At 38.6% G+C, this 19,006-nt stretch overlaps 3 protein-coding genes and 1 long non-coding RNA gene across 5 annotated transcripts; 2 read left to right on the top strand and 2 right to left on the bottom strand.

The window, feature by feature from the left end:
- Positions 1 to 1,822: 1,822 nt before the first annotated feature.
- Positions 1,823 to 9,893, bottom strand: nsun3 (NOP2/Sun RNA methyltransferase 3). The gene is made up of 6 exons (XM_032561407.1): positions 9,600 to 9,893; positions 8,704 to 8,807; positions 8,105 to 8,619; positions 7,597 to 7,751; positions 5,433 to 5,554; positions 1,823 to 5,287 (listed from the first exon to the last, which is right to left on the bottom strand). Exons 1-6 carry the CDS (start codon positions 9,891 to 9,893, stop codon positions 4,954 to 4,956), a joined length of 1,524 nt encoding a protein of 507 aa, XP_032417298.1. The 3' UTR covers positions 1,823 to 4,953.
- LOC116719054 (uncharacterized) lies at positions 8,837 to 10,438 on the top strand. Its single transcript, XR_004339065.1, has 2 exons — positions 8,837 to 9,376; positions 9,612 to 10,438. It is a non-coding gene; the product is annotated as an uncharacterized LOC116719054 (long non-coding RNA).
- A 269-nt stretch (positions 10,439 to 10,707) lies between these two features.
- LOC116718942 (ATP synthase F(0) complex subunit C2, mitochondrial-like) lies at positions 10,708 to 14,258 on the bottom strand. Of its 2 annotated transcripts, none has more exons than XM_032561245.1 (5): positions 14,137 to 14,258; positions 13,778 to 13,870; positions 12,453 to 12,524; positions 11,491 to 11,696; positions 10,708 to 11,069 (listed from the first exon to the last, which is right to left on the bottom strand). In XM_032561245.1, the coding sequence occupies exons 2-5, from the start codon at positions 13,814 to 13,816 to the stop codon at positions 10,955 to 10,957; spliced, it is 432 nt and encodes a 143-aa protein (XP_032417136.1). In that variant the 5' UTR covers positions 13,817 to 13,870; positions 14,137 to 14,258; the 3' UTR covers positions 10,708 to 10,954. The 2 variants fall into 2 exon arrangements, with proteins under 2 accessions (XP_032417136.1, XP_032417137.1); XM_032561246.1 differs by having other exon boundaries at positions 11,491 to 11,690; positions 14,137 to 14,257.
- Positions 14,259 to 15,688: 1,430 nt separating this feature from the next.
- rrad (Ras-related associated with diabetes) lies at positions 15,689 to 18,390 on the top strand. The gene is made up of 5 exons (XM_032561244.1): positions 15,689 to 15,842; positions 16,029 to 16,419; positions 16,915 to 16,988; positions 17,091 to 17,295; positions 17,423 to 18,390. The coding sequence occupies exons 2-5, from the start codon at positions 16,047 to 16,049 to the stop codon at positions 17,698 to 17,700; spliced, it is 930 nt and encodes a 309-aa protein (XP_032417135.1). The 5' UTR covers positions 15,689 to 15,842; positions 16,029 to 16,046; the 3' UTR covers positions 17,701 to 18,390.
- Positions 18,391 to 19,006: the final 616 nt, after the last annotated feature.

Genomic DNA, 19,006 nt, shown 5'->3' with positions numbered 1-19,006 from the left:
GTCATTTATTGTCTTTTTTTTCTTTTCCCCCCTGGAATTCAAATTGTGAGCAAAGTTTGATGAAATACCAAAAATACAAATAAAAATTGGATTAGACAATCTAGTACCTACATGCCTTCTACAGTCAGGGTTTGGCTTAGAAACATTTCCAGAAATTAAATAAAAAATGCTTTAAAAAATTGTTAAAAATAACATGTTTGAGCCATAATTATTAATTAAAACCATACAAAACCCCAAAATGAAAATCACCTTCACCCCTCCTCCATTTGCTATCACCACTTCCAATATGACTATGACAGAATAATGACAGTTGCAATAAGTTGATTGATGTCAGCCAACAAATAAAAAGGAAGAACTACCTTGTATTAATAAAAAACAATGGCAATAATGGAGTCTACATCTCCTGCTGGCCAAGGCCGTTCACCTAATTTGGTCATACAATGATGTGCAAGATCTTTACGCCAGTTATTTAAATCTCCAGATAAACAGTATCCACCAAATGAAGAAATTTCAGAGAAGCATCATGCCTGTATAAAATGTCATCATAATCCAGTACAGATGTTAAAGTAGCTCCAGCCTGTTGTTTTTGGCGTCAAACAATACACAAGACTTGATCCCGAAATAAAATCCCTAATTTGATTTCAACTTCTTCACCAACGTTTGAATCCAGCGTGTAAAATACAAATACTCAAACCTCAAAAATCATTAGTTAAAAATCTATGATTCAATCTCTTAAACAACTTTTAGAAAAGTATTATTTTTTAAAATTTTGAGAAGTTTACATACATTTTCTTGTATGAATCATTCCCACACCCACAAGTCACAACAATCCCGTCCAAAGCTCAAAAAGCATAATGTGAGGCAGAATGGTTAATTGCACAGGCAACATGATCAGTGGAAAACTATTGAAGCCTGCTGCTACGGTGAACTGGAACTTCACATTTACAAATCCAAAGACTTGCTTTCCATTGACATACTTTCCACATTTTACCTTTCGCTCAAACCGTTCTGTGAAAAAGAAATCCTGAATTTTTCAATCTGATTTGCAGTGAAAGCAAAGTAGCAAACAAAGCCACTAGTTTACAGACCCCTGTGAACATCTTTCTGCTCTTTCTGTGCTTTAATTGATCTGAACCTTGGCTCATGGGACCTGACTGGCAGACAAGACATTTTTTAAATGACTTGTTGATTTTGACAGGCAGTGATACATTAAACGACGAAACAAAGTTCTTTTTTCCTCTCTATACTTAACATAGTCAAAAATAGATCGCATCCGGGTCCTACTGGTTGGCGAGTTTAGCTTCCAGTGTTTTTCTGCGGCTGAATAAGCTCAAGCTATATCACCGCCCTTTCTACTTAAGGTCTGAGCAGAGACAACAAAACACTTTTTTTCCCCCTCCCATACATGACAAACAGGAGATAAAAGAAGCAGGCATTTCTGTTCTTTTCTTTTATCTTGAAGGTGGTTCAGATACTCTTTCTAGTTTGTCCCATTAACTTTCCTCTGCTGTTGTCTGTCAGCGCTAACGTTGATGGGATCTGATGTGCTTCAATTCCAGGCCAAAAAACACAAGAGGAACAGTTTTCTTCTCATCCACCAAGTCTTTGACAATAAATCCTGACACTGATTATGATCTGTGTATTATCTGAATTACGTATAAGCAGTGGGTCGTGTAACGATGACTTGATATGTTCTTGGTGTGCAGAACCTTTAAATTGAAACCCTTTTCCTTTGTTGGATTTGTAATTTTTTGGGCGTTACACAGTCGTGTCTTCAATTTCAAGTACTGGGGGCTGATTATTGATGACGGTTTTTTATTTGTGTGTTTTTGCTTGCAGATTGAAAAAAAAAAAACACAGTCTGACTAGCCTCAGCATGGGTTCTTCTTGTCTTTTCCTTCAAGACAAGTGGCGTAGCAATCAATCAACAGCAGCAGTCGTGCTCTCCTTTTCACTGATGGAATATTGACAAATGATGGCTTTTGAAATGAGCGATGGATAACCCGAAAGGCACTAAATCTATGAACACACTTGTTAGCTGTCCATGTCATTCATTGTCAAACACTTCACCGTAAAAATTCCTACAAACAGCACGCCCATCGCATTGTATTGCAGCTCTGCAGATATTGAATTAAAAGTAGCAATATTAACGAGTGTACACTAAGTGGCCACTTTATTAGGTACGCTACTGCCTTTTTAAAGTTCAAACCCGCTGTCACTAGATCTCGATCCAATAGGGCACCTTTGGGATGTGGTGGAATGGGAAGTTTGCATCGTGCAGAGCCGACAGATCTGCAACAACTGCTATCCCTGTCAATATGGACTAAAATCTCAGAGAATTGTTTCAGACACATTGCTGAATTTATGCCGTGGAGAAATAAGGTTGTTCTTAAACATCCAACAAAACTGCCCTCCAGCTGTTTTTCCTTTTTTTTTTTTCTCTCTGGAAAACAGCCCCCTGCTGTTAAAAACGTTAATGACCGCAGTGAAACTGGACGATAAGATCCCCCCCGGAGGCTGCGAGTGTCATGTTGAAACCTATAAACAGATAACTAGGTGGCTTACAGTTTTGTTGGCATATAGTACCTTAAAATTTGGATCCATTTCTGAATGTTACTTCAACGTTTTGTACACAACCAATATGATGAAATACACATAGTGAATGGTTAGGAGGGAAGTAAGGATTAACTTCATGCCAGCATGTCCAAACAGAGAATGTTGCCAGAATGGATAAAAAAACCCTCCTAGCTGAGCTCAGATTATTCCGCTTTGCTATGCTTTCCTGTGGCATTCGGCACCATCCTGTGCTCCACATTGCTTTATAACTCCATTTACTGTTCTACAATTCCTTTTCTAATTTTCCCTCTTCTTCTCCCTTTATTGTCAATGACTAAGGTTTTAATGATTACATCTGGTGGTGCCACAAATTAATTCCTGCCTCTCTGGCAAAAAGCAGCTCTCCACCTGATTATGCAAAGCAGGCCTACATTCGCTGCCTTTGAAGTGGAGGAAAAGCTGCTTAGAGATTCTCCCCTTGAGGAAACGCAGCAATATGGGCACCATCAACAAACCAGGGTTCACTCAAAGGTCAGCAACATAGTTAACCCCAATGAAGCGTCGCATGATCTCCACATCTCGCCGATTTTAATTGGTGTTGCCGTTTTCGTGGTGTAATGGCATTCCCGTTTCAGACAGGAGTCACTTTTCAATAAAAAAAAACTGGAAAAGTAAAGAAAAACTGGGGCAGTCCACAAAAATAGCCATATAAGTGCAGCAAATATTGCTTGTGTCTATATGACCAAAAGGAAGCAGTGGATGAGGCTGTTATGAAGCTCTCGCAGCTTTCTTATTTCAGCAATCATCTCTACGACTGTGTCTCACGGGGATTTGCTCTCAAACACCAGCCCTTTATATTTGAGTGCACAGAGTTTCCACACAACGCTACCTACGCAACAGCATACTTTCTCGTCCTGAAACGCTCAGGATGTGAACTACATGCATTTACCTTAAATGCACCTTTGCCTCAGACCTGAGCAATTACAGTCTAATGAAAAGCTGCAGCGCCGCGATGAAACTGTGTCTACTTTTTGCTCAAGCATGACTCAAGTGCAGTCCTTCAACTTAATAACCCACAAGAGATGATACGATCGTCTCTCCGCTGCACTGAGAGGAGGTACAGTGTAATAACAGACCTGACAGATGTAAGATTACCGACAGGGAAAATTAAAACCTGTGTTCATTCAGACAAGAGCAGGGAAAAGGAACAGATAATCTTTGTGACATTTCTATTTATACTGATTTATCTTATTAAACGTACACCTTCGTGAGACATTCTTTATGCCACTTTTCAGTTTCTGCAATAAAAATAGCTTGTTGTTTCTTAAAGATGTTCCGTAGGTCACAATATATAGAAATGCTGAGATGATATTTAGGTTTCCACAATGTGGAATGACTCCTGAGGGAGGATGCCAGTCGGTGATTTTGCAGCAACTCTATGAATAAACATTAACATTACATTGTTGTAACTAATGGAACTTTTTTCACATAGAAGATTTATATTCCAGGTAAAAGGGAGCGCCTGAAGACCAGAAAATAAAGGAAACGCGTATAAAGCGCCTTCATGAAGATAAATCATCACAGAATGGGGCTAGTATGTATTTTTCCTTCACATTCAGCTGTGTCTGAAATTTGGAGAAGGTTCAAGCAAAAATGTTCATCACATCTTACTACCATGAAAAGAGCATTGTATTTTTTATGGCAGAAACGGAAAAAGAAAATGATGCACAGCAAGACTCCTTCCTGGAAAACTCATATCTCAACTGTTATTAAAGAAAAAGTTTTCTGTATACAAATGTATATAGCCATATAAGTGCATATAAAAAGCTTATTTCTAACTGTCCATGACTTTTCAACATGTAGATATCTACTCTTCTGTGGATAAGAAATGCTTCACATAAATTATTTTGATCCAAAAAACCCCAGTCTGGTCCAGATTCAGACTGGATGGCAAACAAGTGACCTTTAATGTTCCACAACTAAAACAATCCTAATAACCTTAATTAGAATTTTCTGCTATTTTATGGGTAAAATCAGCTCTGTTACCGTCACACGGTCATTTGCTGCATCTTGATTTTAAACACCGATTATTAGCATTCAGCAAACACAAATCTGTCTCTGATGAAGATTGCGGGAGGTATGAATGGGAGATGAGAGCCATGTTTGCTTTTTATTTGCTGCTTAAAGGTAAAATCTCACACAGCACTCTTAGACAGATGAACTTCAACTACAAATAGTGTTCCTTACCTTAGAAACTTTATAAAACCTTTATGCTCTGATGTGTTTACATCTGAATGTCTAAACTTCTATAGTTTTGTGCTAAAAGACGTTCAAGAACTGATACAGGACTCGGAGAAGTAGCATTTCACCTATCTGCTTTGTTCTGGCGGTCAGACTCTATCTCTTTTTTCTAATTCGAGACAAAAACATTGGCCCCCAGGTCCTGCCAGGCTGGGGAACCACCAGAATGCCGAGCTTATGATGAAAAGTGGATGCAGAGCCAATCAGTGGATGCAGGGACGGCTTGGGCTCTGTCTGTTTCTGACCAGGGAATGAAATAACGGCAAAGTATTTTGACAGAGGCAAAGCGATCTCTTCCCACAGATTTTCAACTTCAGCATCAGGGAAGTCTTTCAGCACCGCCTCAACTACAGCGCAGTTCTCCAAGCTTGACAGTGTGCAGGTTGAGTAGACGACAACACCCCCCGGACGCACTGCAGATATAGCGGACCTATAGGAGGCAGACAAACAGGGTTTCATTTCTTTTTTATCACACTTTATCGATTTTACACAGTACAAAACTGTTATGTTTCAGCTGCTCTGAAGGAGCAGTACACCTCGCAGGTGTTTTCTATGTCTGGTGTTATTGGGTTCACCTTAGAAGCTGAGTCTGTAGCTCCGGCAGCCTGGCTCTGTCTTCTAGTCTCTGTTGCCCCCGGAGTTTGTTGCTAGAATGCAGCCAGCTCCTGTCATTAGAACAAGGAGCATCAACTAAAACCTGGGACAACATGAAATATGGACAGCTCAGAGTCACAGTCATACTTCATACAGATAATGACAAGCACAAAGTATCAAATAATGTTTGAAAACACAAATTTATCATCAGATGTGATAAAACAGATTATTTTTTCCCAATTATTTCATATTGTTAATAAAGTAGAGCTTAGTGTTGGCTAAAAGGAAGGAGGTAAGTCAGTGGACTCCTAGTCCTAGCTTCGAAAAGTCTGGAAGGTTGCATCAGAAAAGAAACTTATGGATCACAAAGGACAAAATTAGAGAGGAAAGGCTGAAATAGTTTGGACATGTGCAGAAGAAAGGTAGATCTGGTGGACAAAGGCCATTGGAAATGGAGCTGGCTTGGAAGAGGCAAAAAAAGAAGAAAGGTAGCTGTGACAGAGGAGAATGTTAAGGACAGGGTGGATAATCTGCTGGGGAGACCTCTAAAGGAAGCAGCCAGGGAGAAAACGGCAGCACTGTTGGCAAAAAACTGAGAAGGCAGCCACTCTTTAAAGGTACCGTAATCATTTTTCGGTTTAGTAACAAAAACAAAAAAAGAAAACACTGAGAGGACACAAAACTCTTTAAAATATTTGTTCTTTTTTTTTTTCTCTCTTGAGAAAAATCACTGTTAACTGATGCATTGCTCAGTAGCAATATCGGTTTCTTTCAGTATAGTCCTGGGTAATCCCTGCATTATATAAACCTAATTTAAATTTATAAAGTATGTAAAAATATAGCTTAAAATACAAAAATTTTCCCATTGATTTTTATATATCTTCAGGTCCTTTACCAGATATGCATTCCTTTTCTTTTCTGGTAGCAGTACTCAGTTTGTCATTACATATTTCATTCGACCTGAAGCAAACTGCCTCTTTTCTTAATCTAGACTTTTAATGTGAACATTTAGAATAATACTAACTTATCCATATTTCTTCTATGGACTTGTTTTTCTGCTTTGGTGTTATTAGCGCTTATGTTTGCATTTTCTGTAGAAGTGTGTTAAGGTCCAAACACCACTTGCATCCAATGTTTTGCAGTCTGATGACATTTTTATCTGCGTTTTTTTAACGCACCAACGGACTCGTAAGAGTAAGTAAGTTTGTACCGGAAAGCTCACCAGTGTAAACATAAACTTAATGTTTATTAAGAATGTTGACATTCTTTATTAACCTGCATGTTTTAATTGCTGTGTATATGATTTTCCATTGGATCTGACGCCAAAACAGATCCGGTGTGCTTTGGCCCTTTCAGCTTTCAGTTTTCCGACTCTTGCATTTTAATATCTTCCTTCTGTTTAGCTGCAGGGTTCCCTATGCTATGCTTATTGATTCAAGCCATGGTTTCTGTGCAGCAGCTCTTAAAAGTATTTTTGTAGAATTTATGAATTATGGTTGAGGGTTTAAATATGTGTTTTATCTAAATGATAGAAAATTAACTCATTAATTTATTTTATTGGCTACATATGAGGCATGTTTTACCAAGCATGTATCCTCACATGGATAATCCAAATTTAGTTTGACATCACTCTCTATATATTTTTTAAATGCAAGACATGTTTTGAGATATTTTACATTTGTTTGTGAAGATATACATTTATTCTTACTTTTCTTATATGATTTACACACATTAACATACAATAACTTAATGACCACCTCTAAAGGTGACTTCAGAATCATTCCACAAATCGTACCAGGAATCTTGTATCTGTGTTATAACATAGCAGCACAATCTGTCACTTCTACCTTTCAGACAGGTAAAAGTAAGCCTTTTCATTCTCTGCTCTCCCTTTTTTTTATGATGCTGCACCATTCTCAGCCACTTCCTCGCAACCATTGTCTACCTCGTCTCAATTTCTGTTTTGAATAAATGCTTTTCTTCTTTTTCTGCGGGGCTTATTAGCTTCTGTTCAAAGGCTCGCCGCTCTCATTGATTCGTTACCATGGAATTGGAAAATAAAAAGTGTATCACCCTAATTTGTTGGATGAGGAGAGAAAATGCAATTACCAGTGGCTATGAACACATCAGGTGTACTTTGCTCACCTTGTCATAAAAAACAGCTTCGCTTTGCCCAACGAAGCGGCCGTCCTGTGCAGACACCATCACTCTGCTGCAAAGGGAGGGAGGCAGAAAGGACTCCAGGGTTTTGGCCAGCCAGTCCCGCCTGTGAGGATCTGGCTCATTACAGCGGAGAAGAGCTGCAACATAAAACAGGCAAAATTAGTGATTACCAGTAGTTAATAGGATAGGAAACAAGTTGATCATTGCAGAAGCTTTGCAACACATTTTAGAATTAGGGTTTTTGTGAAAGGCTCTTGTTGTAAAACACCTCCAATAATACACAGGAATTAGGATTTTCTTGTATTTAATTGGTAATAAATAAGCTCAAAACATGACAAATTTTCAGCAACAATCCATTTTTATTGTAATAATCAGTGTAGATAGTAATGCACAAATCTCTTTTATTTCAACATATTAATCTCTTTTGATTGCACTCCTGCTAGACCTTGTCCATGATATAATGAAACTCATGTCATAGCTACTTGTTTACCTGGAGTTGCACTTTGCGTTATGGCGACAGCTTTGCCTCCGGGGGCAGAGCACAAATCCAGAACCTTATCACCATCTCTCACTTGCAAAGCCAGCACTGGAAGAAGCGAGGCAGCATTCAGGAGGTAGTACTGCTTCAGCTGGCCCGGCCGGTGGGCCTGCGAGGGAAATCGCAGGGGGTGTGGGTGGACATAACATTGTAATGAGGAAGGAGGAAATTTGGGTGGACGCTCAGACTGATGGGCCTGACTGAATGCATGAGAGGTAGTGTAGGGCAGGAGACCAACGTCCTCAGGAGGGCGTTTTGAGAAATGAGGTGAGAGAGTGTCTTTTCCTTCCTGACGTGGAGAATTAGACACAGCGGAGTCATTGTTATGAAGCAGCTCTGAGACGTCTGTCTGTGGCAGCAGTGATGAAAAGCCCTGAGACCGAAGAATCTGTGTGATATCTGTCACAGAGCTGAAGCGGTTCAACATGACCCCATACTGCCAGGACGGAGGGTCCAGCAGCACTGCTCTGCAAGACAGAGGGGAAGACGAGAATGACGGTTTTATCTACTGATCGGGAGAACGCTGGTAAATCATTCAAGATAAAATTCACCTTGCAGAGGCCCACAAGTCTCCCAGTTCTTCACTGTACTGCTGGTCAAAGTGATCGAGGACTGCTGGACATGGCTGTCTCCTGCTTTTACCTGTGTTTCTTATCTAAAAAAAAACAGACAATAAAAGAGAACATCCACTATAATGTTGGCACCAAGAGATGGAGATCATTTTTTCACACACTGTCCTCCTGTGTGTGATAGCAAAATAAACGTGGGATTTGTCTTATTTTTGCTCTGGTTGCAGATATTTTGTTTTTAACTGATTATGAGCTATTTTCTTAACCTCATTTTGTGAATTATGCATTTATTCTTCTGAGGTTAGTATGACATGTTTTTATAATTTTTGTATTAATCTGTGTTCTTCTCAATCAATGTATCTTTCTACTCTTTGCCTTTTCTGTTCACATTATGCCCTTTTAAAAGATGCATTTTATAAAGACTAAACCGAAATAAAGATGGTTACTGTTTTGCATTTCGGAACCAGTGCAAATCAATCTAGCCTTGATAATGTATTTTTGTAAATAGTTTACAATGAAAACACACATACCTACTTCAGATATGAAGTTAATATTATGCTGCTTAAATGTTTTATTTCAGGCTTAAAAATCGTAATACACCCGCGCCTCCTGGTGGAAACAGAGGCTAAAACACTCCGGGAAACAGCGGACACAGGTACAGAAATGTTAAAAACAAAAAGAGGAGCTAAAACATCTAAATGTACAAGTTTTAACTTCGATTTTAAACTTCAGATCAAATATATCCCTCAGAAAGGCTTGATAATTTAACAATCTGATATGTTACATGTGCTGTTTTAAAGACAGTCTATTACCTTAAACTTTTACTTTTAAAACTATTAAAATAAACACAGTTCGTCAAAGCTACGCGTGCCGATTACCTTGTTTTTCAGAGATCGTTGCTGTTTGTTTTGCCATAAAGAACCATCCGGACCAGGCCGACAGGCAAACGAAGACAGCCACCGCAGAAATGTCCGGGCTGTTCTGGGTTCCAGACAAATCTTCCTCCTCATAATGTAAAATCGCCGAACAGGAAGCACTGTTGAATTCTCGAAATGCCATGAATTTACTAAATGATCGCTTTCATTTAAATTTTTTGGGGGAAAAAATAGGTGATCCCTGATGGGTACGTTCATTAAATTCGTCCCCCATAGCTTTACAAAATACAGTTCCATTTCGAATTACAAAAATAATCGGACATAAGTTATCCAGTATTTTATATGAGCTCTCGTGTACGTTGTAAAATAATTTCTTGAATTAATTCAGAATGTTTTATCATGGATGTTCATGTTGTGCTTTTGTGAAATTCTGTTGCTAAAAATCAAGAAAAATGGAGCGGATCTGAAAACTGGATCTGCATGAACCAGCATTTCGTTGAAAATCTATGCGCAGCATTCAGTAGTCTTGTGTCTAAACACTATTAAGTAGTTTACTTTCAGCACAAGACGAAAAGGCAATTTTCTTTGAGATTTTTTTCTTAAGGTTAAATCTTTAAAACAAAGGCAAATAAATGCCATGGGTTTTTTTTCCCGCTGACATTTTCATGGCTGCCTGTTGAAACCCCACTCAATATAGCTGAAGCCCTGTCACTAGTGACCACTATGGAAGGCACATTAGTATATTTTTCTGCCTTTAACTTTGTATTTTTATGTCGTAAAGAAGGCACTTTGAACAGCCTTGTTGCTGAAATGTGCTATACAAATAAACTTGATTGATTTAAGACAGCTGTTGTTTTTTTTATATACTAAATGGCTGGAAAAACCTGTGCACATTGCTCTCATCCTTTTGCCTTATTTCAGATTTCAAGTGTGAACACTTGTAAACACTTGATTTCAAGTGTGAACACTTGAAATCTGACGTTTAATTTGTTTGTGCACATAATTTTGGCCAATAATGCTAACCGATTCAGTCACATGAAAACCCATACGAGGAAGCGGAGGAGTATCTTTGGTATTCTAAATCAGGTTTATGAAAAACACAACAAACAAATGAAGAATTAAGTGTTTTACTTCAATTACAGGCTGCATGTTTGTTACCAAACCTTTCAATTAAATACACAGTAGTTTAGACCCATCATGACAATGATTTGAGTTTAGCAGAGAACCTCAACACATTAGCAATCTTCCAATAAACACTGATAAGATTTAGACAAAATGAGCTGAAATCATCCTTCTATTCCAATTGCTGACTCTTGTTAACATTATGATGTGTCCTTGTACAGTAAGGGCCAAGGTGTTTACATGGCGAAAAGGATGAGGAATGCAACCATCAGACAGAAGAGACCCATAGCTTCAGACAGAGCAAACCCCAAGATGGCATAAGAGAACAGCTGCTGCTTCAGAGACGGGTTCCTGTTGAGAAAATGGGCAAAAAGCAGGAGTTAAATGTAATGAAAATACACGTTGTTAATTCAGAAAATAGATTCTTATGTCCATTTTTCTTGACCAAAAAAGAGCTACTAAATGACAAAGAAATATTTTTGAGATTCCTGATTTGTAAGGCTGTACAACGACAGATGTAGTCACAAGGATTTACGATCCTTGTGGTCAAAGGTGGATACCAAGTACTGAAGCTTCTATCCAGAACATATGAACATTTATTTAGCTTTTATAGAAAATGTACAATTTTAAGCTCACAACAGAGGAAAGCTGAAAAAAATATAACCACAATAAATATACCAATAGACCACTGGCCAGGAAAGTATTTGCTAAGGAGGTTAAAACAGGTCCAGATAGGGTTTTATGAAGCTTTAAAAACATCCTTAAGTCATACCTAGCATATCCAATAATAAGACTGCCGAACACCGTTCCAATACCAGCTCCAGATCCAGCCACACCAACAGTGGCAGCTCCTGCTCCGATGAACTTTGCAGCTGTGTCAATATCACGACTCACAGCACTGGTCTGGAATCCCCGCACTGCCACCTGCTGCTGGGAGGCTGCAGGACTTGGTGGTGCCAGGAGTGAGGCAGTCTGCCAGTGTTTTATAAAACATAAAACAAAAAGTTAGACTTACACAAAACTCCACCTAGTCTTTTTATACAATTTAGAAAAGGTAAAATGTAATTTCAATGCTCTTATTTTGTTTTTGTAGTTCTAAATATACTAAAAAGTGTAGAGGTTGGAAAATCCTGTTTAGCATCTCTTTTAAGGTTTTGATGTGGATTAGGATTACAGCCAACTCCTAAGATCCTGAATGTATTAAAATAAAAATCTGTATTTTATCTTGACATTTAAAGAATTTGTCTTATTTAAATAACTCAAGACTAACATACAATTAAGCAGGCTAAAAATAAGCTACAAATAATAGACTATTCTTCAGGTTGCATTAGCCTTAGCAAAATGGAATACAGGCATTTTGTCTGCCTCTGCTATAAAACTCAAACCAGAGATACACAAATTATTCTGAACTTTAGCAAGGTTCAGGTAATCTTACATGCTAATGCAGAAGTGGCATTTGTTTCAGCTTTAGTATGTATATTACATAACCTGTAGAAAGCTAAAAGCAAACATAATATGTTTTACATAATTCCCAAAGGAAGAACATATCCATCCCCTCATATTTAAATCTTAAGTGGCTAGTTATTTCATTCGAATCATTGCCTGAGTAATGAGTCATTCACCGCCAATTCTTATACAGTACTCGATTTACTTTTCTTGCACATGAAAACACAGTAAATTTGCTATGATGTGTTCTCACTGCCCAAACAACCTGTGCCTGAAGACTGCCCTCACCTCTGCTTTCCTGCTGTCAGAGACTACTGCCGCTGAGAGGGGTCTGTAAAGCACCCGGGATCCAACACGGACCTGTGAAGGAAGGGGTTGATAAAAAGTTTTTAAAAATAACTAAAAAAAAAAAAAAAAAACAAGTACATTGAATTCAAATTTAAATTAAAGTGCGAGAGTTGCTTGTGGTCTCTATAATCAAGGCTGTTGACTTTCCACAAGTAATAGAAGAGCAATATCCAAGAATAGATGAATGGAATGACATCTTTATTTCAAGACAGACCAAACGATACGATACATCAATACATGTTAACAGAAAAAAAAAAAAAAGCACATCATCAATAACCATGTCAATATTTTTTGTTGTTGTTTAATTATATGCCTAACTTATCTTGTATTTAAATAATGTCTATGGAGTCCATTAGAAAAAAAATAGGATTCTATTAAATTATTGAGAATTTTTTAAGTAAAAAAAATATTTCTAAAACCGTTTTTAAGATGATCGGTTTATTTTTTATTATCATTTTCCCATTTGTCTTAATGCATGATCTTTAACCAAATAGTCAAATCTATGAAGGCTGAGAATGAGAAAAAAACAAAATGTCACACTCCTCAATCCCCTTTTTTTCACTAAAAAGCTATGTCAGGTGTTGAGTTTTATTTTTTAGCTTGTTTTTTTCCCCAATTTTTGTTGTTGTAGCTCATTTCAAACGAAAATCCCAACAATGGACTGGGTCTATAAATTAACTGCTTGGCTACTAGAGGACATGTGTAAAATTATTAAACTAAAAAAAATGCCGCTTTGGCTTAATCTGGCCATCATCTGGCCTTAATTCATTAAATTGGTAGAAACACGTTTGCTTTATCGTCCAATTTAAATATATATCCAAATAAATAAACTGGTAAATTAATTGAACCCAGGAATAATAGCAACACTGACCAAAAGTTACTTTGGACCAACTGTTCCAACAACAAAACTTGCAACTAGAATTGGGCCTCAACTACACGTCATACATTTGCTTTGGCTGCATGTACAGTATGTTTATATCAGTGTAAAATCATAAGCCACGGTTCTCCGTGTGGCTACAATAGACAGGTGGGGATTTGGCCTGACTGAAACTGCTTCGTCCTTGCAGATATGAGCTCAGCTGACTTTAGCAGAGGGTCAAAGCCAGCTTGGTCTCAGGGTGTTAGCAGCGTTAGCTGCAGAGTAGCAAGTGACCGTTCTGTCCTTACAGACAGCAAACTACACACCTGCTTTCTGTCCCGCTCTGAAAAGGCGCTGTTTAGCGTTTGCAACTTTGATTAGACGCCATTCATTCAAATGGACTCACCAGAGAGGGCGTGGAGACGAACTTAGCACAGGCATACATCACGATGTATCGTTTGGTTCAGATGAGGCAGGGCAGCCAGTGGATATTTGATGTCTGCAAATAAAATTAATGAAACGATTTAAAGCTTACATCAATGAGTCAGCTTCCGTTTGGTGAATGATCAGACTAATCATTCGGCTTGAGCCGACACGCAAAAAGGTCAAGCTCGGATGCAAAGACCGCACAGAGTTACAGGAAGAAGATGGTTAGTAATCAACAAGAAGAAGCACTGCAGCAGATAGTACAGCTGGGAAATATCGAACAAAAAGCTTTCAAAAGTCATTGAATCTCAATTTCTCAGGAAGAGACTTAGCACTCACCGGTCTGTTGTAGAGGTCGAACAAACCAGAGGTAGGCGCATGCGCAAGTTTCGACTTGTCTTATGGGTTTTCGGTAGACAAAGAGCATGAAGAGCTCACTTCTGCCCCCAACAGGTAGGCTACTGAATTACATGACCTATTTCTCTTCTCCGAGATATCAAGAGGCATTTTGTAGAGAAAGATTAACAAACATAACATGTATCTAATAATTAAAGCAAGCAATAGAAATCAATAGGTAGGTTAATGTATTGAATTACACAAGGGCGTTTTCTCTTGATATATATTTTTTGTTATTTCAGTTACAGTCGTATATAACTTGGCACAAAAGCTTGGAGGAAATAGAGCAAGCTTGTAACTGCTATGTAGAAAACTGTTTAGCATTTGTGTCATTTTTCATCCAGTTGTCAGGTTTTTCAATATTTTTTGCTCAGTGCACTTAAACAATATAAAAAGGGGAAAAACAAGGTAGCGAAAATGTCCTGGCATCAAAATAGCTTTTTGTCGGATGTTCAGGCTGTTTAACCAGAGACTAAAGACATAAAAATCACAACTGCAAACTCTGAACACTAAACATGAAGACATTGTTGCCCTGAATAGCTTGAACTTATATGTCGCTTGAAAGCCAAATGTGGCCTTCGAGTGACGTTTCTTTTTCTTTCTACAGCTGCATAAAAAACTAGTGTGAGTTTCAACAAAGTCTGCCACAAGATGGCAGCAACACAATATAGGTTAATTTTCCAAACTGGCGCGTAAGCGATCACCAGAGAGAAATGTATTAGGTCACTTTTTGTTCATTAGAATTTGCAGCCTCAGTTGACATACTTTGATTCCTGACATGGATCAGTTTTGCTCTTGCAAGGTCAGGCTAGACAAGTAGCAGAGACAGCAGCTGCAGGTTATGCTACTGCAGCGTTTCTGTCATTTTTGAAACAGGTGGTGCCTGGGGGATGAATGAGAATTAGCTGCTACGTGTGGAGAATTTCTATGTGGTTAAAATATGTGGCATGTTTATATATACAGTATGTAGCTACCTAATAAGAATTAGATTTTTTTTCCCCAGTGCGCACGTGTATTTGGCCATTTTAACTGCAGTAGGCTACTATTAGAGAAACAACTGATATGATACTTTGTTAAACCTCACATTTGAGTCATAATAAGCCACATACCCCAAATATTAAGCTCCATCTTGATTTCACAATGAAGATTGAAATTTCATTTTATCACTTTTATTAAAAAAAAACAAAAATAAAACATTAACTTCGCCCACAGTTTGCTTTTAGATGTGGTGTTCAGCTTGCACGTCGCAGAAAACTAAACAAGATTCAACAAATTCCAATTTTTTTAATAGCTTTTATACAAAACGTGCATGCCTCCCTCTTTAAGTGGGCATCCCCTCTTAAAAAATGCATCTCTGGCCGCCCCCTCATCTGTGAGCTCCATTTGGTGCTGCGGAAGGGAGATTCCTCAGCCCTTCCAGTCCTACACCCCCTCCTCCGCGTGATGTTACCGTTACGCACCACCATAATAAATGGAGACGTGACTCTTCTGGGCGAATCCTTGCCGACGTCACTCCCGCTTGATATAAGAAGCCTGAGCAGCACCTCTGATCAGTCTAAAGCAAAAGCGCCTTTTTGACTGCAGCGAATTTCTAAAGCGAGGATTACAGGATTGCTATCAGGATTACAAGATTTATTTATCAGCCAAGGGTAAGTGTGTTTTTAAAGCTAAAGAAAAACTTTAATTAATTGGCGTGTACAAACCAGCCATTTTATCTCATTGCATGACTTATTTTATTGCCTGAGCGTTAAATCTCTTTTCTATCCATCGTGTTAAACTTTACTGTAAATGTGATTCATAATTCACATATTTACGCACGGCACTTCTGCCCACAGACCCTCGGTACCCACGCAATGACTTTGAACAAGGGTGACAAATTCCGTAACATGGATAAGAGGAGAGGAAGCGTTCCGTTCCCGATGAACCTTCCGAACCTGCACAGGAGAAGCATGCCCGTGGACGATCGGGATCTGCGCGCCACGACGCCGCAGACGGGGCAAACCGACGAGCTTTCCAACCTTTTGCGCTGCACGTCCTACTCTCCTAGCGATGAGCACAGAGGCAGCTGCGCCTCGGACTCTTCTGACTCTGTGATCTCCACCGGGAGCGAGACAGACTCCCAGGTCTACAAGGTGGTCCTCCTCGGGGAGCACGGGGTTGGCAAGTCCAGCCTGGCGCGCGTCTTTGGAGGGCTTGAGGACGCCGGTCACGACTGCGATGAAGCAGGTAAATGGTGATGCCAGGAATGAGTCATCAGCCTACATTTATATACACACTCTCACTGAAGACTTTCATTGATACATTAGAGTGTGACAATTGTGTGGTTTTTTCCATGCATTTAAATTTGTGAGAATGGGAAAATAGTTGTATAAAATAGCCAAATAAGCATAACGCACAATTCATTTCACATTGACAATACAGTGAAGCGTCTTTATTTCAGACGTCTCTAATGTCTAATCTGATTATATATTTTGTGCTGCCATTGAGCTTAACTGAAAACATGTTCATGAAGTGTATATTTCCATCTTGAGTAGAATGACACACCAAACATTATAATTTAAGGGGAAAATATAGAAGACAATATTTGCAGGCATGACCAACATTTTCCTTAAATATTGAGATAACTAAAACAATGTCTGAAGAAAAATAAGTCACATAGATAACAGATAAGGTTGCTCTGCTGCCAGAATGTAACACAATATTTATCCCTTCTCCCCTCAGGAAATACTTATGACAGATCTATTTTTGTGGATGAAGAGGAGGCTTCCATTTTGCTCTATGACATCTGGGAGCAGGTGAGCGTTATATATTATTAATGCAGTGTTTCCCCCCATTGATGGATATCTTATTTGTAAACTGGCCAAGCCTAACATTGGTTTCTGGTTTCTCTTCTGAAGGATAATAGCCAGTGGCTAAAGGAGCAGTGCATGAGGATGGGAGATGCATACATCATCGTGTACTCAGTGACGGACAAGTCTAGCTTTGAGAAGGCATCAGAGCTCCGCATCCAGCTGCGTCGAGCCCGGCAGTCGGAGAACATTCCCATAATCCTTGTTGGCAACAAAAGTGACTTGGTGCGGTCCAGAGAGGTGTCAGTTGATGGTGAGTTTAATCAGTGAGGTCAACATAAGAAATAGAAAACAAACATGAGAGCCAAGAAAATAATTTCTGGTCTTGAATAGTGCCCCTCTAAATTATTATTTTTTTCCTCACCTTTGTCGGGTTACAGAGGGAAGCGCCTGTGCCGTGGTGTTTGACTGCAAGTTCATTGAGACGTCTGCATCGCTTCACCACAACGTGCATGCCTTGTTCGAGGGCATCGTCAGACAGATCCGTTTGAGGAAAGACAGCAAAGAGGAAAATGCAAGGCGCCTGGCCAACTGCAGGCGCAGAGAGAGCATCAGCAAGAAGGCCAAACGCTTTCTGGGTCGCATGGTCGCACGCAAAAACAAAAAGATGGCCTTCAGGCAAAAGTCCAAGTCCTGCCATGACCTTACGGTTCTCTGAGTAACACATAGGACAGAAAGACTAATTTATGTTCTTTTTTTTTCCTTTATCCTTTGGCCTCTGAAGACCTGATCCTGTGTGTGTTTTAACACTGATCCTAAAGGACTAATAGAGCTGTACAGAATATATTTTTGTTTTTTAATGCACAAACCAAAAGCTAAGACAGGATGTGATTTGCAAAAAAAATAAAAGAAAAAAGACTGGTATTGTAAAATGATATTACAATAATGGTCACATCTAAAGATTTGCAAACATTTTACTTTACAGTCTGCCTTAAACATTTTGCCATCATATAAGGATTCTTTTGTTTAAAAGATTTGATACCTTATTTCTAATCAGGTGCAAAGATTGTCTTGCTGTTGGGTTGTTGTGCTCCACTGTTGAAGGGGATTGATGTATATACCATAAGTAGGCATAGTGCTGAATGCAACAAACATCTCATCATTATTAATGTCATGTGGGTTTCTAATATATACTTGAATGATGGTGCGCAGGTTCGTGCCTTGGTCAAGTTACTGTAGACTACTCTAAGCTTAGGTAAAACCTCTTTTACTCTGTGTTGTTCCATGACATTGAATTCAGGTTGTGAATGTATGAGTAAAGCAATAAGTTAGTAATGTGAGTCTTGACATTGTTTGACTTTTTTTGTTTACATCGATTTTCTTTTTCAATAAAATTGAAATAAAAAAATGTCAATAATTACGTTGTCATTATTACCATGACAACATAATACGCAGAATGCAACTAAGAAGAATTAGTTGCTGTTTTGGTGAGTTATCTGCTCATGAATATTTATTGATTCAATCAGTGGAACGGAACTTCTCCGGCTATTGGCTCTAAAGGAAGGAAATAGGGTAATTAAGTCAGTTTTTTTCCCCTCAACTTGTTAAACATTAATCAACCAAAAAGAGCACAAGTGTACAAATTTTCCACCCAATTCAAAGGTCTCTCACAGCTCTTAGAAGTAGGTATTGCAAGCATCACCTAGAGAAGGTAAGATGATCATTATTTACTTTGTGTGCATGTATGTAACGTAAATGTTTATTCTGGTTTAGCATCATCTGTTTTTGATATTCAGGTTTTGTTTTTTTTAAAATTCACTATTCCACTTTGGAGTTGGAGACTTTGACTAGCCTATCCTTTTAGATGGTTGAGGACCATTATAACCATTAGATGTTTGTCAAACATTAAGCCATTGCTGGGTTATTCTTTGAATTCAGTTTAGCTTTGGCATGTACCAGTGGGACTTCAAACTCAAAGTATGTTTTTGTTGATCTTCCCCCTTGTAAACTGAGCTACATTTTTG

This window comes from Xiphophorus hellerii, chromosome 4 (genome assembly GCF_003331165.1).
Source record: "Xiphophorus hellerii strain 12219 chromosome 4, Xiphophorus_hellerii-4.1, whole genome shotgun sequence".
Taxonomy (NCBI): Eukaryota; Metazoa; Chordata; class Actinopteri; order Cyprinodontiformes; family Poeciliidae; genus Xiphophorus; species Xiphophorus hellerii.
The sequence above is the reverse complement of the archived record's forward strand: the minus strand, read 5'-3'. Positions and strand labels throughout refer to the sequence as shown.